The sequence below is a fragment of the Myodes glareolus genome, chromosome 21, assembly GCF_982192425.1.
Source record: "Myodes glareolus chromosome 21, mMyoGla1.1, whole genome shotgun sequence".
Classification (NCBI taxonomy): Eukaryota; Metazoa; Chordata; class Mammalia; order Rodentia; family Cricetidae; genus Myodes; species Myodes glareolus.
Window position 1 is genome coordinate 64085351 of NC_142046.1, and position 26509 is coordinate 64111859.

A 26509-nucleotide genomic window follows, 5' to 3' on the forward strand; every position below is an offset into this window, starting at 1 on the left:
TCTTTCCCCATCTATTCTAAAGCTTCCTTAATGCTTTTTCTATTTCGTACAATAAACAGTTCGTACTTATTAAAAGCAAGGCACTGCAGTTGGAAATTGACTGCTAGTCTGTCTTCTAAACTTTTTATAAGCTTGCGGTCAGGTTGAAAAATGTATATCAAGGGCTGGAATGGGCAGTCAATCCCCAGCACCACATGGTGGTTCTAGCCCCAGAGGACCTGACACCCTCTCTTCAGGCATCATCAGACACCAGACACATAGGTGGTGAACAGATAAATATGTAGACAAAACACCCATACACATTAAATAAATAATTAAAAATTGTATACCACAGCCCAAAATGATAGTCCACACCTGTGATCCTAGCACTTGGGAGGCAGCAGCAGGAAGACTGAGACTCTGAGGCCAGATTGGACTTATTACAAAGCAAACCCTATCCACCTCCTCCACCACCACACACAAGTGTGTGCATGCAGGCATGTGCTTGTGTGCACTCACATGTGAGTAAAAATCAGGGGTAGGAATACAGCTAAGTATAAGCTTACCCAAGTACATACAAGGCAATGGATCCAATACCCAGCACCACAAAATGGAGGTTTGTGGTGAGGGAACACCAACATAAACGTCAGTAAATCCAGACAGAAGAGTCATTTATTACACAGAAGTACAAATCTAGGTAGTGACAAGGTGCCTGATTGGAAATGCAGATAACTGAGACAGGGACTAAGACACACTCCAGCCCAGAACCAGATAAGAACCTTAGATGTGGGAGGTTCTACACAAGCATTTACCTAATTAGATGAACAAAGTCAACGAGAGCGGGAGGAAGAAGGGAGGGAGTAAATACAGGAGTAGGTAAGCAGGGTGCACACAAGAAAGCAGCAAAGGCAGGTAGGCTGAGGTCAAACACAGCTCAGAGTGGAAGCTTGAAGTAGAGTAAAAGCTTGCCTAGCAAATGCAATGCCCTGAATTTGACCCTCAGTACAACAAAATAAAAAATAAAAGAAGCAAACAAAAAGCAAACCATCAACTTCTAATTAAAAAAAAGAAAAAGAAAAAGAAAGACATTATATCACTCCGCAAAAATCAACACTGTGATGTGTATGTGCGAACCCAGGCTGCACCTTACCTGCCTCCAGACTATTCCCTTTTTGAGACAGGGTTACAAAGTACCCAGCTAGTCTTGGGCTCACTCTAGCATAGGCAGGCTACTAACTCAGTCTCAGAGAGGTTTACAAGCCTGTACTACCAAGCCCAGCAAGTATTCAATTTCTATAATCTCAAAAACAAACCCTTCACTTACCTAAGGCAGCCGGCTGTGTTAGTGAGCACCGACTCCCATTCAATGTGCCGTGGCTTACAATCCTCATTGGGTTCTCTCTCCCAGCCAGAGTGTGGAATGATCACTTCGTCCGTTAAGGCGTGCAGCGCATGGTCCACAATCTCCATTTTGATTGAGTCATGGGATGAGAGATTCCACAGGGTTCCTGGCAGGGACAAGTCATCAGAGGGCTCTCCAGCGCCCGAAACAGGAGTCTGAAGAGTGTCCGAGAGCGCCCTGTCCTATTCCTTCTTCTATGCCCATTACAGAGTCTACATGACTCCATGGAGTGTTAGCTAGGCTTCTTTCTGCTTATGACCCACGGTAAGATATATTTTATTCTGTAGTTCAATACAGACACACAGGCATGAAATAAAGGTTTACAAAATCATATTTACCATAATTCATGCTCAACAGTCTATTCCAGCTTCTCTACCTCAGCAACACTGTCACTTGTCACTGTGGTCCACAGAATTCTTTGTTGTGGGATGCTGACGTTGTTTGTCTATTGCTGGACGTTTACCAGCTAACTAGTATCCTTAGCCTTTATTCATTACATGTCAAGGACGCTCTACTCCACCCCAAATTATAATAGCCAAAACAACTCCGACAATGAAGATGTCCTCTGGGGGCCAAAATATTTTGCCAATCAAGAATCTGCTATTTATCTTTCTTTCTTTCTTCTTGTAATTATGATCATGGTCCCCAACACTGTGCTCAGTTCACACTAATGGATCACCCCCTGTACAATCTGGAAAATATTATTCTAATTAACGGACCACAAGCTCAAGTTTCTAAATGGAACAGGCAGGTTGAATCAAGACAGGCACACATTTAAAACAAATTATAAGACTGTGAATAAATGGCAACTGACATTCAGTTTCTGTGTTTGGAAAACAAACTCCTCTACTACTATAGTTGATCAAAAATAACAGAATGGGGGCTGGCGAGATGGCTCAGTGGTTAAGAGCACTGACTACTCTTCCAGAGGACCCGGGTTCAATTCCCAGCACCCACATGGCAGCTCACAGCTGTCTGTAACTCCAGTTCCAGAGAATCTGACATCATTATACAAATAGTTAAATAAAGTTTAAAAAAAAAATAACAGAATGTGTCAGATATGGTGGTTGCATGCCTTTAATCCCAGAACACAGGAGGCAGAGACTAGTAGGTCTCTGTGGGTTGAGTACAGCCTGGTCTACATAGTAGTTCCAAGACAGCCAGGCAAAGACCCTGTCTCAAAAATCCAAGAGAAAAGGGCTGGAGAGATGACTTAGCAATTAAGAGCATTTGTGGCTCTTCCAGAGGATCCACGTTCAATTCCCAGCACTCACATGGTAGCTCACTGTAACTCCAGCTCCAGGGTACTCAACTTACTTATACAAGCACACATACAGCCAAAACACCAATGCACATAAATCAAAAAACGAAACAAAAACAAGAGAAAACACACATGCATTCAGAATGTGCCGTAGATTACTGCATGTATCATGTGACATCCAATCAAATCTGTGAAGCAGATTTGACCCAAAGGCCACTACTCCAGAACCTATAATCAAAAGTTAATAGACTGGTCAGGCATGGTGGGACATGCACTTGGGAGACAGAAACAGGCAAATGTTTTCAAGTTCAAGTCCTGCCTTCATAGTGAGTTCTAGGCCAGCCAGAGTTACACAGTGAGACCCTGTCTCAAAATTAATCAATTAATTAATTGAAAGGTAATGGACTGGAAACCTCTAGATGCCTGCCTCTCTAACAGTGACTCCCAACCCAGCACTCACCAGTAATAACTTCGGTCAGGTCCATATCACGAGCCTTCCGCAGCAATCGAACCAGGGCAGGAACACCATCACAGTTTTTTATGGCAATCTTGTTATCTTGGTCACGTCCGAAAGAGATATTCTTGAGAGCTCCACAGGCTCCAAGGTGCACTTCCTTTTTGGGATGGTCTAACAATCCTACCAACACTGGGATACCCTTGAGCTTGCGCACATCAGTCTTCACCTTGTCATTGCGATAGCACAGGTGTTGCAGGTATGCGGCAGCATTGGACTTCACAGCATCCAAGCGGAAGCCTAGCATGGCAATCACCTCCGGCAGCTCAGGCTGTCTCCAGTTTGAAGGTGGGGGCATTCCCTTTCGCAGACTATCCAAGCTTGCTAAACTTCCTCGCTCATGCTGAGCCAAAGGAGCCCAGTAGTACTGATCTGGGGGCACCTCCTCACCAATCATGTCTTCATAGCTCCTGCAGTTTTGAAAGAACCAAGAACCAAGCAGTTAAATCAGGCTTCTTAGACATTCCTGTTACCCATCATCTTCAAGATAGGATTAACTCCAGACTACACAGAGACAATATATCTCTTTTGTATGGTCAATTGTAGTAATTTTGTGTGTGAATGTTAAACATTCTTGATGGCCCTCCTTCTTATTTTGAGGCAGAGTCTCTCACCAAATCAGAGGCTCGCAGATAAGCTGGACTGAAGGCCCTGAAGACCCAGGACCCTCCTGTCTGCTGTCCCATGCTGGGGTCAGTGTGAGCCACCACAGAGCTAATTCAGCACTGAAAATCAAACTTCAGTCCCCATGCTTGTGGGGAAAGCATTCTACCAACTGAAACATCTTCCTGGTCACAATTTTAATTTAAAAGTAATCTGTATTGAGACTAAAACTTTCTTTCCCTTCTTTCCTGTGAAGTTTGCTGGCTGAGAAAGCTTGAAAACATTAATCACTAAAACAAGTCCCGAGGCCTTAGCATTTACTTGAATGACATGTGACAGCTATTAACTTCTCCATAAGGAATGAAATAAATCCCTGGGCAGAAGAGCTAAGCAAGGTGACTGGTTCCATGTCACCTAAGTAAGTCAACAAAGCCTGAGAACAGGCAAGGCTTCTGAGTCCACCACTGGGGAGGCAGAGACAGAATCACAGACCTGAGCCCAGATGGGTCTATATAGTAAGTTCCCGGTAATCTGGGGCTACAAACCAAGATTCTATACGGTCTCCTCCCACCTCCACCCTCCAAAAAAGAAATAATAATAATAAGGAAGAAAGGAAGAAACTCTGAGGATCACTCTTAAATCCTAGCTGAACAGGAAACAAGGCGCTATGCACAGGAAACAGCTAGTAGAACAAGACCATTAAGCATATTTCATATTAAGCTTTTCCTTGCCCTATTTTGGAAATTACAAAGGAGGATCTGATCAGGAAAAATGAAGGGCTTCTTGCTGCACTGTTGAGGACTTGGCTTTAGCACTAATGAGGTATAAACTTAAACATTAAATGTCACACACGTTTCAACACAGACTAGTATGTTCCACAACTTTTCCTGCTTCAGTACCACCATCAACCACTAGAGGGGGAGCCTGCCATACTCGCCTTCATTCATTAAGACCAGGAAGGAAGAGCCCCATTATCTGTGCCATCTCACGGAGTGGAAGCCACAAGGGAGAAGAGAATCTATTGTGCGGGGAAAGCTAGCCTGATCAGATGGCCTGCCCAACAGGTACCAACACTGACCATTAAACAATGAGGAACTTAGTGGGACAAATCATTTAGTTAAAAAATAAATAAACCTTAAGTCACTTTAAAATTTAAAATGTCACTGAAACAAACTAAAGGAAGTTGTTTTAAAAGCAAATTACTAAACATTCTCTGAAAGAGGACTTCCTCTGAGTAAGAGAAAATAGGACACATGTAAGAAAACCAATCTGTTCTTCACGAGAGGACGGTGTTCCAGGCTGTGTATGTTGAGCAGATTTTGCTTTTCTTGTTTAAGCGCCAGTTCTAGAGGATCTGACATCCTCACACAGATACACATGTAGGCAAAACTCCAACACACATAAAATAAAAATAAATAAATTAAAAAAAAATTCTTTCCTTTTACAAATAACAAAACTGCCCAAATGATCAGATAACTTGCTTAAGGCTACACAGATAATGGCAGAGGAACAGCTAGAAGCAGTTTTCAAGTTCAGTGGCTTTCCCACTAATTACTGCCTCACTGTCTACGTTTGACCTTGCAACCGTTCTTGTAGGCCGGACAGGAAGCAGAAGATGTTTTTGCTAGTCAAGCAGGTTTCTAAGCCCAATGCCACCCTGGAACAAACCCAAGAGCCAAGCCCCAAACCCTCTCTATGTGAACTGCCACTTCAAGGGACAACAGGGAATGGCTTGGCCATCCACACCCAACTGTGTCTAATCTCTCTGCTAATGAGGAAGTCCAAGCAAGCAGACCTGCACTCCAGCCCCACTCCCTGGGCATACTATTCCAGTGATAGCTGCTATCTACCCAGGCTAACTAACACCAGCTGAGAGCTGGTGCCCCATCAAGAATAAAAGGTGAGTCACATGGGAGTTGAATTTGCTAACCACAACGTCTAAAGAGTGTCAGTGACTCAGGCTTAGATAATAGGGCCTCTACTCCTGTCCCCAGACTAATTCAGTTTATGGTTAGCCAATACTACCTAATATATTCGGAAAGCAAGTGCCAAGACCTTTGCTTTGAAAGGTCATGAACCTACATGCAGAAATTGAGCAACAGCTGCCAGGGCACCCTCACTATATCAAGATAAATAAAAATCTTGCCTTAATTTTTGACTTAGAAAATATAGACCCTGATTTATTCTAAACTAATGTTTTCAGCCCAAGACCAAGCATACTTTTTGTACACAAGAACTAAGAATTTTTAGAATAACCTTTTATAAATATGAAAATCAAATAAGAGATATGACAGAAGTACTAATGCATAGCACACAAAGCCTGAACTGGGTCCTTTGGGGGGGGCCTCCCAGTCAGCCAGCCAGCCAGGTTGACACATGCCTCTCATCCCAGCACTCACAGTGATACCCTGTCTCAACAACAGAAATAAAGGGAAGGGAAGAAGGAACAATGGAGGGTGGTTGGAGGGTGGGAGGGAGTCTGCATCTTTCAATCACATTCTAAATGCGCTTCCAAAGCAACTGCTCAAACAGTCACCCTTCACGCCCCAAAGACCCCAAGGAGTAAGTCCCCTCAGCATAGACAGCTAGCTGCTCAGGGACCTTCGGGAGCATCACTAGTGGACCAGGGACCATTCCCTACTCATTACCTCATAAACCTAACTAAATACAAAGGGCCAGGGCTTCTGTGACGACAAGACTGACTGTTTATAAACATCGGGATTAGAACTCCAGCAAGGACAGTCCTCAAACAATCTTAATTGTGTCTAACACCAAAAAAGTAGCTCAAACAGTTCTCAGACGCAGGACTGTGAGCGCTGCCCGGCGCCTGGCCTCACTCTTTGTGCTGCTCCGTCCTCCATCACCGAGAGATCTCAGGCAAAAATCACAGCGGAGCAACCAAGGCTCTTCTTTAGAACAATAACTAATCACTTTTTGGATTTAGAAATCTACAGGATAGTCCAAACCGGCCTTGAACTTAACTGCAATCGTCCCAGCTCAGGCTCCTCAGCAGTGGAATTACAAGTGTAAGTCATCACACCTGGTCACAGATCACTTTCTCACCAACTGTGGTGACAACACTTGTAATTCCAAGACTAAGAAGGTGGAGGAAGAAGGCAAGAGTTCAAGGTCATCCTTTACTACGTAGCCAGACTGGAAGACAGATTGAGACCCTGTCTCAAAAAGCAGTAAAAAACCACTTAGTGTAACTAAAATGGCTCTAAGAACAAGAAAGGAAGACGGCAAGTCTACGTGCGATGAGTTCCACGGAGGAGAGAAAGTGGTGTCCAGAGGTGTCGCTGACCCCGAAAGCTCAGAGGACAAAGGAGCCTTTTGTCCCCACTTCCTACACACCTGAGGCGTCGGCGAGGATCCGAGGGTGTTCCTGTCCGGCGAGCAGTGCCGTAATCGGACATCATGCCGTAATCTAGGTCGTCATAGCCCATGCTGCGCTGATCATCCTCCAGCCCGTAAGGCTCTGGATGAAAGCGATGCAGATCCACACTGCTCCCCCCTACTCGAACCTGGGGCTGGGGACCATAGACATCTTGTCTACTGGGTGCTCGGTAGCCTTCCATGCTGGGTCTATATCTCTCCTCAATCCGGGTCACCCGGGACAGACTGCCATAGTTATCACTTCCGCCCGGATAGCCGTCTTCGTAGTGCCGGCCGTACCCATCTGGAGGGTAGTGGAAGTTCCTAGGGAGAGTTGCCGTGCCCGCCTGCCCCACATAGGGACCAGGTCCCCCATTGCCATTCTTTCTGAAGTCACGGCCCAGAGTCTGGATATAGCTGTTGGAGACGGAGGCATCCACAGGCAGCCCATCTGGTCCCATGGGGACTGGCTGTACTGTCCGTGTTGTCACCGTCTTCACAACTTTCTTAACCTTCAGATAAGGAGTGAGAAAAAGAAAACCAATTATTGAAGGAAATGAAGAGTCTAAGTTTAAATACTACACTATCCTAAGAAGAAAAAAGAAACCTCTATCTCCTATCTTTACCTACACATTTCTTTCACCCCACAGACCCCCAACGTGGGAAGCTGATCTAGCTGTCATACTCCACTCTCTTCCCCTCCATCACATGCCCTGCATTTCTTTACCTTTTCTGGACCTGAACCCACCCACCTGGTTAACTCTCCACTAAACACCACAGATGGCCCATCACTCTACGACATGTAAATCCCAGCTTACGGTAGTCTCCGTTCGCCGAGTGGTCCCATCGTCTGAGGTCTCCACAGAAACAACAGACATGGCTCCTTCAGGGTCCTCCTCTGTGTAGGTTTCCACAATCTGCCCTGGCTCCTGCATCCTGGGGATAGTGCTATACAGAAGGTGGTTGTGATCCTACAAGAGAGAAGCGACTTAGAAACAACTAAATCTATGTAGTAACAATCCATCCTAATAAGAAACGTTAGCACTCTAGAGATAGGACATCTTCACGCATCTCACATTGGCCCCGGAGTTTTCAGAAAGACTGGTTGTCCTCTTCTAAACTTGTAAATGGCAGGGCATGGTAGTTCACACCTTTTAATCACTGCACTCAAGAGGCCAAGGCAAGCGTATCAGTGAGTTTGAGGCCAGCCTAACTTATAGCCAGCCAGGACTACACAGTGAGTCCTATCACAATAAGGTAATAACTTGTATTTTGAGAAATGGAAAGAGGTAACCGAAACCATGCTGACATTCTAGTGACAGAAACAGCAACAGCAGCTCTCACTTCCCATTCTGGTCACCTACTCGAATACAAACTGTGTTAACTGTTACATCTGAGTAACACTTCAAGAGAATAGCATACTCAATAAAGATCTTTTAAGATTTAAAAAGATAATAAAATAATCAAGAGGGTTTTGTTTTGCTTTAGGTGGCACCAGTAGCTGCACCTGGTGCAGGCTAGGCGAGCACTCTACCAAACCACTGAATAGTCCAGAACCCTCTTCTTACTTTTACTCTGGGACAAAGTTCCAGTAATTCCCCAGGCAGACCTTCAACTTCTGATCCTCCTGCCTCAGCCTCCCAAGAGACTGGAATTAGATTTGCACCATCAGCAAGAGTTATATTTCAATTTGTTTTATTATGTTATTCATCAGATACTCCTCAGTCAGATTGCAGGTAAGCATCCCCTTTCCTGTACCTCTACCAAAAAACTGCAGTACCTGAGCATCAAATGAGGATACAGGAGTACCATGATAAAAGCCAATGATTTTTTTTTAAATCAACAAAACTATATATAATTTGGAACAGAACCTTTTTACATTCCTAAATTAAAGAACTAATTAATGAGTATTTACAATAAGCACTCCAGCACACCAACATGATCACAAAGCCTGGAGAAGTAAAAAGATATAAATGAAGCCATCCAGACCTTAAGTCAAACAATTACCTGGGGTCCGTTGAGTTTCAAATCTGAAAATTTCTGTCTCTCAAGGTCAGCATCGCCCATAAACCGGCCGTTCTGAAACATAGCCCACAAGACAATTCATTTTCTGGCCTTCCTTTGTTCTTTCAAACACAAACATCTTTCTCTCCAAACAGGAAAAAAAGAAAGAAAGAAAAGGAAAACAGAAAAGGCTTTCAAGAAGGTGCTTGTGTGGCCTCAAACCCTTGCATCGGTATTCAAAGACCCATAACACTTCTTAATCTGAATTTACCACGTTCTCAACACTGGACAAGGCTACAGTTCTGGAAGACGGGGGTCTCTGGAACATAAGAATGCCAAATGTCATGAGCACACAGGGTTTGAGGTCAGGAGTTTCACGGATGTATCCCTAATGTCTTAGTGCTTGGCACATGAGAAGCATTCAAAAACCATGTGCTGAATAAACAGCACAGAGTCCTCCTACACACAACCTCTTTGGAAAGTCCTAAGACTATAAGAAAAGTGGGGAAAAGCTATGTTGGGTGTATGTGTGTGTACCAAAAAGCCTTCTTTATTGTTCTAGAAATCTTCATGCATTGTTACCATGGGAAACCCCCATTCCAGGAGGCTTTTTAAAGAAAGAAGAGTTAACTCTCCATTTCCAAATATGAAGGGAAGAACTCAACAGTCCCCTTCAAGGAGAACCTTCATATCTTTATCAAGTCACAGCCCCAGAACACACCCTAAAATGCTCTATCTTTAGCACCAAGAAAGACACAACCTAATGACACTGTACACACAAAAGCGCGTTTCTTGTTCCTTTCCCAGCAGAACACAGAAGACCCAGCAGCTCAGGAGACTCTTCCTCCACCCATTCCCCCTTTACATAGACTACAATGCTGCAGGGGTAGGAAGTTAAACATGGCTTTCAGGAAGAAGGAAGGGTGTGGTTTCATTGCTGAGCAGAGGTTAAAAATAAAAGAACAAGAGAGAAACCACTAAAGCCTGGGATTCCCCACCTCTAAGCCTGAGCAGCCCGACTTTCCTTCAATCTATCTCATTCCTAACTCTCTACTCAAGTTCCTGTAAATTTCCCTGAACACTGCAGTCTCTTCTAAAATCCTGGTTATTCACAATTCAGATTACGCCCACCAGTTTAAGGATTAAACAAGCAGCTGGACATGATTGTAATCCTAGCACTAGGAAGGCAGAGGCAAGAGGATCACAAGTTTGAGGTCAACCTGAGCTACATACCAGTATCTTGTCTTCAAAAAATCAAAAGTCTGGAAATGTTGTTTAGTGGCCTGGCACACAAAAGACCCTGGGTTCATCCCCTCCCCTCCTCATACGTTAGTGAATAAATAGTCTAGGATGTAACTCTGTGGCAGAGCATTTGCCTAGCATGGTCAGAGCTCTAGAGAATGTCCCTAGCACCACCAAACAATCTGTTAGCAAAGCTGAGCCATAAACTCTGCTCTAATTCCACTCAGAGAGCTCTTTAGAGGCAGTCACGCATGTGTGTGCACACGCACGCACACACGCATACACGCACGCACACACGCACACGCAAAACCTCAGATAGATTACATCACAGTAAAGTCAGACCTAGGCCATAGGAAACAATATACTTCTTGTTTCTAACAGCAGCCCTTCCAAGTCCATCACAGAGTCAGTCTATCCCAGAGACCACCAATGGCTCCCGCGGTTACCTGGGAAATAGTAGCATATTACTCCCTCTTCAACTCCAATCCATAAAGATTAACAATGACTCCTCCTTCCAAAACACGTTTTACACACCCAATAAAAAGCACACAAGTAAAATCCGGACCAGGAATATACAATCTACCAACACTATAATGCTTTCTGAGAACAAACTGTTCTCTGGATGAGACTGAACTGAGCTAGAAGCTCAAGCTGCCCATTTTCTCCGACCACTAAGCAGACATTCTTTCCCTAATTTTTGACCCTAAGAAAAAGGATATCTCAAAGAAAACAGAAGTGACTTGAGTGAAGCTCCAAACTGTATTACCATAACTAGACCTGCATCCCTGCCCAGAAAACCCACTCCAGCAAAACAGGAAGTCTCTCGGGTTCTAAAGTCCCCCAGCTCAGAGCAACAACAAATCCCTTATCTCTTATTCATTGTTTATCATACCCCTGGCACAGTTCATCAGAAGTATACACACTGGACAGCCCAGGGCCAGAGGTGGCATCTCATTAAGGATCCATAGGCTTCTCTTATGACCATGCCAAAGTCCTACCTGAGGGTCTGATGGAGAGAGGGTTACCTGATGCCGACGGGTGAGGGTGCCGTTGGCCATGAGTGTGTTGGCATCTTGTGGTGAGACCCGGACGCGTTCCAGTTGCGCCGAGACATGGCGCCGTTCCTCCTCCAGCGCCCGGGTCAGCTTCTCAAACTGGGCCTCTTGTTCCTTCACAGAGGCCAAGATGCTGGCGGTCGACTCCACCTCTGAGTCGTCCATGAAGGGCAGGATAAAAAGTGAGGTGGACCACAGAGGGAGTAGGAAGGAGGGAGTAGGCCCCCCTCACTTCACACTAGGGAGGGGCAGTAAGAGAAAGAGAGAGATGAGAAAAGATCACAGGTCAGAGAAGACAGACGCATTGTTAATCCCCAGTGCCAAAGACGCCCTCTGTAGTTTTATTGCAGTGCAGATAGCAAGACACCGTCAACCAAGCTTGAGAGCCCATCACCAGCATCTTCTCAGACAGAGTCCTTGGCCTAGCCTCTTCTATACTCCACTATCAACACCAATTGGAAGAAACGGTGGAAGCTCCACCAAAGTCTCTACGCTGTTGGCAGGACAGGGAGACTCTGGCATGGGATTAAAATTAGATTATTTCTCCCTGGAAAATTTTGCAGGCTTTATTTTAATCAAAGTCTTAACTCCCTGGTACAGGTAAGCACTGACTGCCCTGCAGGGACAAGCTCCTCGAGATAACGGGGCAGCAGATCTAACCTCTCCCAACCCTGAACACTACAAATGTAGGAGAGTGGGGAACTATACTAAACTAAAATCCAGTTAGGAAATGGAAATGTGCCGAGCAGTGGTGGTGCACACTCAGCACTCAGAAGGCGGAGGCAGGAGGAACTCTGTGAGCTCAAGACCAGCCTGGTCTACATATCGAGTTCCATCCAGGACAGCTAAGGCTACAAAGAAACTCCGACCCCAGGGGGAAAAAAAAAAGATAGATAAGGCCTCTATCATGTTTCATGCACTTCTGAAGAAGTAGGTCTTTCTATCTTCCAAAACTACATAGCATTATAGAGGGCAAATATGTTAACTAAACAGCAGAGTGACAGAAATCATGTCACTGCATAAAAAGGTTTAGCCTCTAGCCCTGTCTGTGGTGTGTCCTGTAATCCTACCTTTTCAGAAGGCAAACGATCACAACCCAAGGCCTGATTGAGCTACAGAAATTTGTGGCCAGCTTGGGCAACTTAGCAAAACCTTGTCTCAAAAAGTTTTTTTTTTGTGGCCAGGTGTAGTGGCTCATGGCTTTAATCCAATCACCCGGGAAGCAGAAGAAGATGGATCTCTATGAATTTGAAGTCAACCTGGTCTACATATCAAGTTCCTGGACAGCCAGAACTACACAGCTGTCTCAAAACTAGTAAATAAAATGTATATTGTTTAATGGCAAACTAGGAGGAATTTTTTTCCTCCTCCTGTATTCCCTTTCCTCTTACCAATACCCTAAGGAGAAGAGGACGCCTAAAATTTTACTTTTTAATTCTTAACAAACATATATCCCATACACACCTGTTAAGAGAAGGGTCGTAATTGATTGGTTTAGCACAGAGAACAGCCCAGTCTAGATTCACATAAGTCATGGAAGCATCCCGGCCACCTCAGCAAGCAGCAAGCAGGAAGGAGAGAGCTGCAGAAATACGTGGAGGAACATGAGAATGGGGGAAAATAAACTACACCCAACTACACCTACCAGAGGGGTAAGGGAGAGCATTAGAAATGACAGGGAGTTATTTAAGATACAATTTGGAATTGCTTAATGTAACAATACCCTTTAAACTTTGCTGTGTTCAGATGTCTAGGCCTTGGATATAGGTAAAGCACAGATTGTACTGTTACCTAGAGTGTCTCTACTTTTAATTCCATGCAGAATCAGACCAGGTTATAATGTAGATAAAAACCCACTGTTGCCCTCTGTTCCAGGCAACCAATTTGGGGGTGAAATTTGTTGTTGGAATGCCCTTCCCCCTCCTTGCCACCCTTAAGGCAGAAACCTCAAAGCCCAGTCCCGGCATGCCCACAAAGACATTGAGAAACCAATGCAATAGTCATGGTGGGGAGGACATGTGGAGACTAGCCTAGGCTGGGCCTTCTGCTTAGGCTCTTTCCCACGCTCCCCAGAGCCCCACCAAACACAAAAGCTTGGGCTTATTTGCCTTAGAAAGTATCCAGCACTAAGCAAGCAAGGAACCCAGAGGAAACTGATAAACAGGTGCCCAGTGAACTGAATTAATTCAGTCACTAAATAGAGAACATGCCGAACTGTTCCTAAATCCCTCCTACCCAGCCCTGTGCTCCCACAATCACTTATCAACTACTGTTTTCATTCAGACCAAAGCCCAACACTACTTCCTCCTACTCCTACCCCACATTCCAGCAGGCCACCCAAAGGTCTTTAGTAAGTACTCTTTTTTTTCTTCTTTCTTTTGCTTTGTTTTTTGTTTGTGACAGTCTCCCAGGCTGGCCTCAGACTCACTATAAAGCTGAAGCTGGCTGGCCTTGAATTCTTGACCCTCCTTCCTGTCTCTACTTCCCAAGTACTGGAGAATAAGAACTTATCACCATTCATTTAAACACTTGTTCTGGCCTCCTGTGTGCAGTGACCTATGACTCCTCTTCCAGTTACTGATTTTACAGGGCCTGTCCAGTGACTGCACTGCAGTTACCGCTGTGGCAGCCTCCACCCTGTAATCTTCTTGCTAATAAAAGCCCAGGCGACCACTACTATGGGGCACACAGAAACAACACTCCCTGCCGCAGAGAGACGTTGTTTGTCACCATGCCATAAATGGCCACTTTTTGCCCCCACAACTTTAATTCGATACAGGGAGCCAGAAGGAAAGTTAGGGAAAACACTGAGGGATCTAGGTCATAAACCAGGTCTAGAGAAACACCAGCTTTCAAGCAGACCAAATGTCTCTGAGCGGAAAGAACAGATAAGTAGAAAATGAGGTCGCATTCTTAGGTCTTTGCATGGATAGATGTTCTGGAGAAAAGGGGTGGCTGTGTGAAGCAGGATACAACTGGCAAGACAAGCCTGGTCCCAGTCCTGACTTCTGGGGGGGAGGCTCCTCCCACCTGCCTGGTGTCAGCTTCACTCCACTCCAAGTCAGAGCCCTTGAAGACTTGTGAGACAGTGCTCTACAAGGTGAGGTAGTGAGTTGTTTCAAGAGCTACATGACTTCATGGTGATGTCTCAGCCCCAAACTATTTTGTGAGTAGTAGATGAAATTAATCGGATCAAGAACACAACTGGATTCTACAGAGTAGATGAGCTGGTTTCTCTACTCCAACTCTATACAGTAGGAGGTCCTAACCTAACCAGTGTTTCTGGGACAGGGATGTTTTCTGGTACCTGGCAGTCCCTGCAGCATACAAATCTCTTACACTCATTCTTATTTCTTTCTCAGAGCCTTACAAGTTTGTTAACTCAGACGAAGAGAACATGAAAAATTTAAAAATTAGCAATGACTGAATGGCTTACATTTATTGCCCTGGAAATCACAGAAACCATAAGGAAGTTAGGTTTTACTGTAAATGTGAAAACAGACTCATAGATGAAAAAAATTAACCAAGTTTCTAGAGTTCATAGCAAATTTAGAATTTAAACCTCGGTCTAGAATATTTTTAAAGCCTAAATTCTCTTCTATGCCATGCTGTCCAAACACAAGTCCAAGCAGGGCACATTGGCAAATGCCTGTTTTCCCAGCACTTATGAGATTCAATGAAAGAACCACAGCCTGGGCTACATGACAACAAGACCCTTCCTCAAAAAAGAACCAATGAATGGTCAACCCAAGGCCCTTAGACCTATACTTTAGGAACTTTCTTCCTACTGATTACAGGGAAAGAGAAAAGGAAAGCACACATGGGAAGCTACAGACATGACACGCAACAGCAGAAAATCTCAGAACTTGATGAATCACCTCTTCCTGCCACATACCATAAAGACTGTGCTACAGACCAGACTGCAAACCACTGACTGACTCTGGCTGGTATCAAGAAAAGTCTCTCCAAGTCTTTCCAAGTTTACCAATTAATGTTGTCAAACAGACATTTTCTCCAAGAAAAGATCATAAAGGGGGATGTTTAATATTGTTATTCTCCTAAGATTATGTTTTATGAGAGTAGCTGTTTACTTTTAGAAAGTCACAGGTCTTTGCTGGATGGAAGCCACCCATACTAGAAAGACCTTGTAAGTCTATAGCTTACTCACATTCAAGCAATGGCAATGATTAAAAAGTCAGTATCTTCTGTCAGAACTCCAAGGTAAGTTAAATCAAATCAAATGTCCAGGAGGGCCAAAGAACTGGACAGGGCCAACCAAATAACAGAGCAATAAACCAGTCATAGCCGCACAGCCCCTGGAATGATTTGCTCTTCTATAAACTGGCTAGACAGATCTATTTGGGGGCTGGTGAGATGGTTTGTGGGATGAGACTGTTGTGCACCAAGACTGAAGACCTGAGTTGACTTCCTGAGACTACTTGGCAGAAAGAGCAACCTGCTCCCTACAAATTGTCCTCTGACCTCCTCACAGGAGCTACAGCAGTCATGTTCCCAGACATATGCATGCATAAAGAAGTGTAACTAAGAACATTCTTACAGGAATATAATTTGAACATAGTGACTCACATCTATAACTGCAGCACTAGGAGGATGAGGCAGGAGAATTGATAGCACAAATCATCATTATCATTATCATCCAAGAACATGGACTTTTAGATCTTGACTATATTCAAGTCCCAGATCCCAACATTTACATGATACTGGACAAAGTGCCATTTTGCCACTAAACCTCAGTTTTCTTCTCTGTTAAGACGGAAAAATAAACACATAAGGGTAGTTATGAAACTAAATGAAACAATCCATGTGAAGTACTTAGAGAAAGTCTGAGCATATGGGAAGCCATTGGCCAGTTTGAACACAGCAACCAGTGCGGCAGCGTGCGGCAACCACATGCCTTCCTTGCTCCCATCACTTTACTGGAATTCCTTACTTTCTTAACAGTAAAGATTAAATGAAATCCCTGACTTCAAAAGATCTAGGATCCAATCACTGGTTCTGCCAAAAAAATAAAAATAAAACCATCTAGAAAACCTGGGAGAAGTAATAACTCTGTTTAAATATCAATTTCCAATACATTCTGGAGCGTCAATAAATGACTATGCCTATCACGCCCCAAACACCTACACACACACCTCACATGCACTTCCATGAAACTCAGGTGGATACATCCATACATGGCCAGACCTGGGTGTGCACTGTGAAAGAAAACCCAATTTTCCCGGAGTTGAAGAGCTCTCTAAACTTCGATCTTCAGGCTCTGGGGAAGAGATTACAATCTTCTGTAACCAGTCCCAAAGTCTTCTCTTTTCTTCCTGTTAGTACATAACATAAACTCAAAACATAAAGTCAAAACTTTATGTTTAAAGTTTAAACATAAGTCAAAACTAATGCCACAAATGTATGTTCTCCCACTTTGCTATCTTCTGGGGCTATAAAATGATTTTTTAAAGCACCAATCCTCCCACTGAACACCAATCAGTAACACAGAGCAAGCGAGCACCTGTAACCCTGCAGCACTGTGCGACACAGCCTACGGCAGAAAAGCAACATCCAAAACTCACAGTTCAATGTTCCTGTTTGAGCACACAAACAGACAGAAAATTATCATTAGCTTCTAAATCTCAAAGAATCATATTCCGTGAAAACTTTTTCTAAGACTCCGCATTAGGAAGAATGTTTGTACCAGAGTTCCCAGTCCCAGCTCTCAACCCAACCCTCATGAGTTTCCAGCTTCTGAAATCCAGTCAGACTAACAGTATTGGTGCGGGAGAATTGTCTGTATTCTGTCAATCATGTATTTTAATAAAACGCTGATTGGCCAGGCAGGCAGGATAGGCGGGAAAGCAGACAGGAAGTAGAGGTGGAGCAGAGACTGGGAGTATTCTGGAAAGCAGGAAGCTCCCTCTGTCATTCCTGCACAGACCACCGAAGAGGAAGCATGTAACCTGCCCAGCTGAAAAAGGTACCAAGCTATATGGCTAACACAGATGAGAATAATGGGTTAATATAAGCTATAAGAGTTAACAAGAAACCTGAGCTAATGGGCCAATCAGTTTATAATCTTATGGAGTCTTGTGTGTGATTTTCCTTGGGAGTTGCCGGCTGTGGGGTACCGGGCGGGACAGATACCCCAACAAGCCGGCCCTCATGCTACACAGTATTTCTCACTCCTCTGTTAAGTTCACATCCATACTAACCCCAAGTCCCTGGAAGGTCTATGCCTGTCATCATAGTGAGCTGAGTGAGACATAAGGACCATAATTTAAGGCATAGTTGGGCTACAAACAACCTCTCAAAACAAAAGAAAATTAAAAAGAAACTTCAGGGCTGGGGACATGAACTGAGCAGTGACAGTGCTTGCCTAGGGGTCCTGAGTCCCTAGTCTATGACACACAAACCAAAGACCCAAGGACAGAAGAGCACGGCAGTTCCAGTTCAGCCTGAGTACAAAGAATGACAATAACAGTGGTATTAATAATAGTCTAAAGGGGACGCTGCTTACTTCACAATTTCATCTCAACAGAAAACCACCGAGTCACAAGATTTACACCCCAGAAACTGCGGTCTTCCCGAGGCTCCAAGGCTCCACTTTACTGAAAAGGCTAAACAATAGAGTCTTACTGTGTCCACCCTAAGGTCACTCAAGGAACTAATGGGCCCTCTGGTCCTATCATCTTCCTCTGGGGAAAAGAACACATCTGATTGCAGTGTGTAACATGAGGGGGCCCTGCTTGTTTGTGTTTTCTGTTTTGCTTGGTTCCCCCAGCTGGCAGGCCCCAGAGAAAATCAACCACACAGAGATTTCTGTAAGTTATAATGCTGATTGGCCCATTAGGTCAGGCTTCTTACTGGCTAACTCTCACATCTTGATTAACCCATTTTTCTGATCTATGTTAGCCATGTGGCTCAGTACCTTTTTCAGTGGGGCAGATCACATCCTGCTGCTTCGGTGATCTGGGCAGGAGTGGGAAGAATCAACTTCCTCCTCCCCAGAATTCTCCTGTTCTCCTTGCATCATTTCCACTTCCTGTCTGGTTTTCCCACCTACACCTCCTGCCTGGTCAATCAGCGTTTATTTAAAACATGATTGACAGAATACAGACAATTCTCCCGCACCAGCAGTGCCAAGCAAAAAGAACTTAAAACACATGAAGAGCTTTTTTTACCCCTAACTTAAATTATTGTCCACATGGGGCTGGAAGGATGGCACAACGGTTAAGAATGCCTGCTGTTCTTCCACAGACCAAGCATGGTTCCTAGCACCCTAGTCAAGAAGCTTTGCTGGACAGATGGCTCAGTGGTTAAGAGCACTGGCTCCTCTTCCAGAGGTCCTGAGTTCAATTCCCAGCAACCACACAGTGGCTCACAACCATCTGTAAGGATATATGGCATCTTCTTCTGGCTTGCAGGCATAAATGCAGACAGAAGAGGAGGAGGAAGAGGAAGAGGAGAAGAAGAAGCAGCTTACAACTGCCTGTAACTGTAGTTTCCACTCTAGTTCCAAGGGATCTGATACCTTCGTCCGGCTTTCAGGGTACCTGTACACATGTGCACTTACATATATACATATACAAAAAAATAAAAATAAAAATAGTCAGGCAGTGACTCTGGAGGTAGAGGCAGGTGAATCTCTGAATTCAAGGCCAGAGCTAGTTCTAGGACAGCCAGAGAAACCCTCTCTCAAAAATAAGGTAAAATAAAATAAAAAGAAAGAAAATAATACATAAAAGGTTTATCTTGTGCCTCTGTGGTTGCTCACACCTGCAATCTAAACACTGGGGAGACTGAGGCAGGGCGACTGATCCTTGGGAGTTGCTAAGTGAGGCCAGCCTGGGCTATATGAACTCCAGGACAGCCTCGGTTACACTGTGTGATCCTGTCTCCTGAAAAAAAATAAAACAGCCACCTTCCCCTGGCTGGCATGGCCACAGGCTGTGTTCTGGAGCAATGGACCTGTGCTGCACTAAATGCTCCTTGAACCTTAGAGGATATAGCCAGACTTAGGATAATCAGAGTCACAAGGGTTTCTGGGTTAGGGACTTCTGAAGGGTCCGAAGGGCACAAATACATAGGCACAGAATGGCCACCTTGGCCTGACTCAGCTCTAGGTAGCATGTGGCCAAGCAGAGAGATGAACCTGGCTTAGCAATACAGCCCAAGCTAGCTTAGAACTCGGCATCCCTCCTTTCCTCAGATTCCTGCTGATAGGATTACAAGTGTGCAATACATCCATTTTAGAACTTAATGTTTGGTCTCTTTTTCATTTTGCTTGTTTGAGACAGGGCTACTCTGCAGTCCAGGGCTAGTGTGTAACTCTATATAGTCCAAACTGTCTTCAAACTCTCATATCCTGTGGACATTGGGTATCATACATGATAGATTTGAAGTCCCTACTGTAAATTTAAAATTTCAAAAAGTATATGGCAACTGGGTAATACAGTTTAGGGGTACAAAGCTGTCTAGGATGCAGGAAGTTCGGCATTCCCTCTCCTGGCTACATAGGCAGGACAATCACTGAAGCCTAGGAGTTTAGGAAACCATACACTGAAAGACATCATCTCAAAAGGAAGAAAAAAAAAAAAGATCACTTCTACCATCATGGCCTCCTGAGGTCAGACACTATATAAAACATCCTGTTCTTTTCCCCCTTTCCTAAGTATCCTAGGAACCCCAAACCCTAGCACATTAACCTTGGATAAAACTGGGCGGCTTTGAAGTCAAGGAAAGGTGTGACTCCTATTGAGGAGCCCAGGACTGAGAGGGCAGGGAAAGAAACAAAACCTGCTTCTCTTTGGAGTCGTCTGACACACACAGGACTGGTCTAACAAGTCCTCTAATCACTCAGGCCAGGCCAACTCCCTCGGCTCTCCTCCCCCATTAACCAGGTGCCGCTCAAAAGGCTCTCTCTCCACTGGGACAAACACTGTGTTTTCTCTCGAGACATTGACACAGCTACTCACCTAGATCCCTCTGCAACTCTAGCTGAGGGACCTTGCCTAGCCTTATAAGGAAAAAGCAGGGCTCAGGGAAAAGCCGATAAGGAAACAAAGATAAAAGGGAGGTGTGGGGGAGGTGTCAGACTAGAGGAAGGGAAGAGGCCAAATGCCTCTCTCCTTCCTGAAAAAGGAGGGAGAAAAAGGGAAGGCAGTCTACAACGGAAAGTGAGAAAAGTAGCAGAATTCCATGATACTGTTTAACTCTCCTCATTTAAAGGGAAATACTAAAATTAACTGTGACACCTTACACCCCCAGGCAAAAAATAAAAAAATATCCAGAGAAAAGCTTAATTTTTGGGTTTAAGAGAGGTCATCCAACTGTCTGAACTCACGTTCTTTAGAGACAGCGTCTCACCCAGCGTTTTACTTCCTATCTACAGCACCCCCATGTCTTTTGCTCATCATTTGGAAAGAGTGTGGAAAAGGTGGAAGCATGTAACAGTCATATTCGCCAAGTTCCTACTCCTCAAAGCCTACGGAGAAGACAACAGACATTTAGGGAACACTTGTCTTTATGACCAACAAACACTGAACCTGAGTGAAGAAAGCATCAAAGTTTATTTTGCCTAGATTAGCAGGTAATAAATGAAACATTTTTCCCATCTGAATGAAAGATAAAATACAAACCTAGAGTAAAGAGTACAGCAACCACCACCTAGAAATTATCAGTAGCATCTTCTCAGTACCAGTCTGCCTACCTGTGAGATGGGGTCTAGCTAGTATCTCCTCGAGTGTGTTCCCTAGGTTCTTTGAAATCCCAGGTGGGTTCAAGTGGTTCTTTGCCTCACAGTAGGTATGTGCACTAATAGCCCCTTCCTATGGATGAGTAAACTACTCCTCAGAAGTAGCATTGTTGATAAGTAGTAGAAACATCTATATTCCTTCTTGATACAGAAGAAAGTATAAGAGCTTTCTATGCTTCTGGAGGTTATGAGTCATTCTAAGTCCACAGAAGTTAAAACAAGAGTTTTTGTTGTTATTTTTTAAGCAGAACATGATAGCACATACACACCTGTAATCCAAATACTGGTTAGGCTAAAAAAAGAGAATTTCAAGACTAGTCTGAGTGCGTGCGTGTGACACACAGCACGTGTTTGAGGAAAGAAGGTGGGGAGTGGACATGGGCTTACGTTCACTTTAAAAGGCAAAATGTTCCTCAATTCTGGGGACAAGTGGCTTATATTCTATTTCAGACTAAGTTTCTTCTTCCTTTTTTTTTTTTTTTTTTTTTGGTTTGTTTTTTCAAGACAGAGTCTCTCTGAGTAGCTTTGTCTGTCCTGGAACTCACTATGTAGACCAAACTGGCCTCAAACTCAGAGATCCACCTGCCTCTGCCTCCCAAGTGTTTGATGACTAAAGGCTTTCACCACCACCCCACATCAGACTAAGTTTCTTTGTATAAGGAACAAGAACTCAAAGTAGAAAGGTAACATAAAATAAAAACATCAGAAGAAAGGCCGTGCACACAGAACAGAGTACTCTGGACTAGTCACCAACTTTCCTATTGGCAGTCTCACCTAGAAAGCTGGCAAAAAAAAAAAAAAAAAGCCACACTGTCACCCCTACCCTACCTCAAGAAAGAAAAATCTCACTAAAATATTTTCATTTTTAATGTGACATCTAAGTCAAAAGCAAAGATCAGAGTAGGGGTAGAGAAGAGAAGGAAGTAGAAGCAGGGAAGACTGTGTTGGCGAGCATCAGAACAGAGGGGAGGGATTGTTCCAGCGGTATGCAAGCAATCTGCCTCTAGGGCAGCTGTCCTCCTGGGCAATCAAAGGCGGATCTGTGTGTGCGCACAGGGGCTAGCCAGCTTAGCAAGAAGTTGAGGACTCAGCCACCCAACCCACAAAATGAGAAAAGATGCCTGTTTTCCAGCTGTAATAAAAAGCAGGAAAACAAAACAAGGGAGAAAGGGGCCGAGGACAAAATGTCGCAGGTACTACAATCCCAGGAAACCACCAACCCTCCCGGTTATGGGTGAACAGTGGAAGACTGCAAAGAGGCGACGCTGAAATTAAACTGTGTGGCGCTGAAACTGAATGGGCGGGCACCTGTGTGTAGCAAGTGTCTAACTGAAGGTTTCCAGCATTACCAGTCTCTTTGTTCCTTTCGGACCCAACAAGGTTTCGGTAACATACATACATAGTACATCAACGTTATCTAACATCGATGCCCTTCTAGAATTCCATTCATAATTAAATCATAAAGATCCATAAATAAGCACACACAAACTCAGTAAGTTCCTCAATGCTAAGAGATCAAGGCCATTTATATAACTCAAGTGCTAAGATGTAAAAGGCGACAGTCAGATCTCATACTCTCTAATCCCACAGAGTAGCTAGATGCCCTGAGACCCATCAGTCAGATCTCATACTCTCTAGTCCCACAGAGTAGCTAGATGCCCTGAGACCCATTAGACACACAAAGGCTGCTCTCTTCTCAGCAGGGCTCTATGGCAGAGCTGCTCTCCAGGGACAAAGACATCACCCTCTCTGTCCCCCACTCCCAGCTTTTCTCACTTCCTGTCACAGGAGCACCAGACCACAGTCTCCCAGAAACAAACAAATACAAAGTGCTGGATTCTGGGCTGCAGGCCAACCACATTCCAGGGCACCCTGTCTACCAATCACCAGCTAGAGCTCCTGCTTTGCCCTGCTCAGTTCCTTATCATGTTCAGGAAAACAACCCTCCTCTTAGCCTCAAGCCAACGCTACAGAGGACAAAGCTCAGGCCTAAAAGAATCAGCAGAAAGATACTATGTGCAAAGACCTAAGTAAGAGTCTGGGGGCAGGAAAGGGTCTCCCTGTGGAGACCCCGAAGTGGGGGTGCTGGAAGCTGGAGCGGCTCTTGCAGGCAGCACAACCACAAGTGGGCAGCCCCAGAAAGCACCACCAATGGCAGGCTGATCACCAACAAGAGACTGGGTCCCCTGTCACATTCTTTATCGCCCATTTTTGTTGCCTTCAAAACTTTGAAATTTCTCTACATGTGGAATTAATTCCAAAAGCCAGTTCCACAGAGAACAAACAAAGGCAGCAGACTCCACTCTACAGAAAGGCAGTTTATCAAGTTCTGAGGGCAAAGTTCCCGACTTCCCAAGAGAACAAGAGGAGGGCCACTAGGAATTGCACTGTAGCCCAGGCAGCAAAGAGGTTGAGACAGCAACCTCAGCTTTTCCTACAGCCTAGTCAGAAAAGAAAGCACTGGCTGGCTCCGAGAATGGGCTAAACTATACATTTTCTTTTATCCTGTACAGCCCATTGGAAGTAATCCTAACCCCAGAAGCAAACTTTAGACAGAGGTCAAGTTCCATCAATCAGAGATTCCTGAGATCCAGAGAAATAGCACCCTTTGCCCAAGGTTCTGTTCACTGTGCATAAACAGCCAAGCTCAGCAGATACTTCTAACCGGAAGAACATTCCAAGCCAAGACTAGTAAAATGCCATCTCCCTCATCTTTTCCTCCTTCCTTCTCCTAGCCTCCCTCCCAAAACCTGCTGGAAACTATCGGCTAACTCCCGAATCTCGGGCTAAACGATCTCTACAACAAAGATCAAGGGACGCTGAGTGGAAAGCGGCACAACTGGGAGGAATTTCGTCCTGATCTGGACCTGAGACAATCAGATGAGAGGCCTGGCAAGAACATATACAAGTCAGCTATCCCAGGTCGACAGAAAGCAGTACTTAGCAATTCTGTTTTAGAGCAGCCATTTCAAACCCTGTCACTGACGCACACAAACAAAAGTGTCCAATGTTGTACCTAGCACCAAAGTTCATTCTTTTTCTCAAAAATTTTGAAAATGAAGTTACAGTGCTCCCTTGCTCATGGCCCAAACCAAATAAATGAGAAATGGACCTGCAAAATGAATTCTTAAAAGCATCTAAGGAAGTTTTCTGAAATAAAAAGAGAAAAAACTAGTTGTAAAAGACATTCCCCACGACAGCACTAAACACCCCATTCATGCTGCTGCTGCTGCTCTGAAAAGGTGTTGGGCAGGTCTGCGTCAGACTAAACAGGTAAACTAGGGAAGCAGTGTCGACTCAGGACTGCATCACCCTGGAGTGTGAGCCAGGGAAGTACAGTCCAAGTACAATTAACTTCACTAGAGATCCTGAGTTCAACTATTTCTGACTCTTTCAGACATATTTGGAAAACTCAACCAAAGGGTGCGTTAACGAGAACATCCCTGGAAGGCTCAGGACCTTTGGTGAAGGATGAATCTGTTTGCTATCTGGCTTCCTGCATCAAGTTCCAAAGCTGGGAATGGAAACTCACATCCATAATCCCAGCACTGGGACATGGAGGCAGGACGAATGCTCTAAGTCCAAGTCAGCCTGGACGACGTGATGAGACTTCACAAAGCATTGGGAAGGCAGAGGAAGGGGAGATAGAATGTGTCTCATAGAGTCAGGCTACATTCCAAACAGCGGGCATCCCACAGAGTGAAGGGTGCCTAGGAAGCCGGGCCACTCCACTACCCAGTTCTAGCTCCCGGGCGCTCCTTACTCCAGAACGGTTTTCAAAAAGAATTATTGAGAGGGTTTGATGAAGCCACCAGCTGTTCCCACTACTTTCCCTCCCCCTCCTCAAGCTCACATCAAACAGTGAATACAATTGACCGGTCAGTAGGAAGGAGGAGCCTGGATTAAAATAGCAGGAAGAGTGCCAACTGGCCCCACTTGGAATTCTTGCTTGGCTCAGTTTAAAAATAAGTAACTTTTGTCACCCACTCCCTCTGTCCAATTCTCTCTACAATCTGCCTTTCAGGGTCCAATGAGTTAAGTATTCCCCACAATTCCTTGTCAGAGAACACAGGGGAGTGCACATAAACAGGTTGGATGTAAAATTATGTCTGAGGGGTGGGAAGGTTTCCTGAACTGCAAAAACAACCTCAGTACAGGTTCCCCCCACACACACACACACAAAAGCACAGAGGCAAAGGGAACACCACAACTCAACATAAACATTATGGGAACTATTTCTTAAGGTTTTGATAACAGGTGAGATCAATAGCGCATCCCGAATGAATGCAACTCCCAGTGGAACAGTTGCCTAGCATGTATGAAGTACTAAACCAATCTGCAACACTGAAGAAGAAAAAGAGAAAAAAAAGACTACATGACCAGCTCCTCCCCTCCTCCCCCACCCATATTCCAAGTGGGCCAGAGTTGGCCAAGAAGGAAGTTAAGGAAGCCAGCATTTCCCTTTCAGACAGGAAGTAAATTAGCCCTTCCTGTGAGTTTTAAACAAATTGTACAGCTGGGGTTTCAATGTTAACATCCTTTCTTGAATTTGTTCCACAATTTCAAAATTGCAAGGGGAGGGAGAACGGAGCCATGGTCTAAGTTTCCTTTAACGGGCAACTTGAATTCTCCACACCATGCTACATATTGGCATAACCTTCAAATCAGCATTAGCATGCAGTCCCAAAACAATACTGGGTAACACAAATAAATAACATAGATAAACTCGAATTAACCGGCTCCCACTCCAAGTCTACCATCACAAGTCAGTTAGTAGTCTACTCATGCCAATTAAATATCCATCCACCTGAGACTTCAACCTGGAGGTCACAATCATTTGAAAATTAACATTTTCAAAAAGGCTACACAGAGATTCTCACAGCTGTAGAAAACCATGTGGCCTATTCCTGCCAATCTAACCACAACATTCCTTTGACGAAGGGGCAGAAGTTAGAAAATACACTTGGGTCTGCTTTGCTGCCCACTAGGCATCTTGGATTGAACTAGAAGCTCTGTGAAAGCAAGAACTTAAGTCAAAGTCTCACTGAATAGCCCAGTTTGTTGTTTGCTGGTCTGTTCCTGCCTCAACCTCCGGATTGCTGGGATTACAGACATATCACCAAGCTCAGTTTTAAATCCTATTTTTTTTAAAACTCAGAACCTCAAAGAACTATTTTGCTTACCAGCCCAACCGTCTATAGACTCCTGAGCTGCTCCCTAATGGACTTGCCTATTTACAGGGCAGACAGAACAACATTTTCAATGTTTTAATTTCCTGCAAACAAACGTCTACACAAATTCAAAGACTGGTTCC

The 26509-nt window shown here is 44.4% G+C and overlaps 1 protein-coding gene across 14 annotated transcripts in view; it reads right to left on the reverse strand.

Annotated features, from left to right (window-relative positions):
- Positions 1-26509, reverse strand: part of Ctnnd1 (catenin delta 1) — a 50135-nt gene that overhangs the window by 12868 nt on the left and 10758 nt on the right. For 12 of the 14 annotated variants that reach the window (XM_048426297.3, XM_085680895.2, XM_085680894.2 and 9 more), the window contains exons 2-8: positions 12900-13017; positions 11406-11673; positions 9142-9213; positions 7953-8105; positions 7114-7646; positions 3103-3566; positions 1304-1487 (exon numbers count right to left, since the gene is read on the reverse strand). In XM_048426297.3, coding sequence (XP_048282254.1) covers positions 1304-1487; positions 3103-3566; positions 7114-7646; positions 7953-8105; positions 9142-9213; positions 11406-11600 — 1601 coding nt within the window. In that variant the 5' untranslated portion in view covers positions 11601-11673; positions 12900-13017. The remainder of the gene's footprint in view (positions 1-1303; positions 1488-3102; positions 3567-7113; positions 7647-7952; positions 8106-9141; positions 9214-11405; positions 11674-12899; positions 13018-26509) is intronic. The other 2 variants (XM_048426290.3, XM_048426300.3) reach the window with 2 other exon arrangements.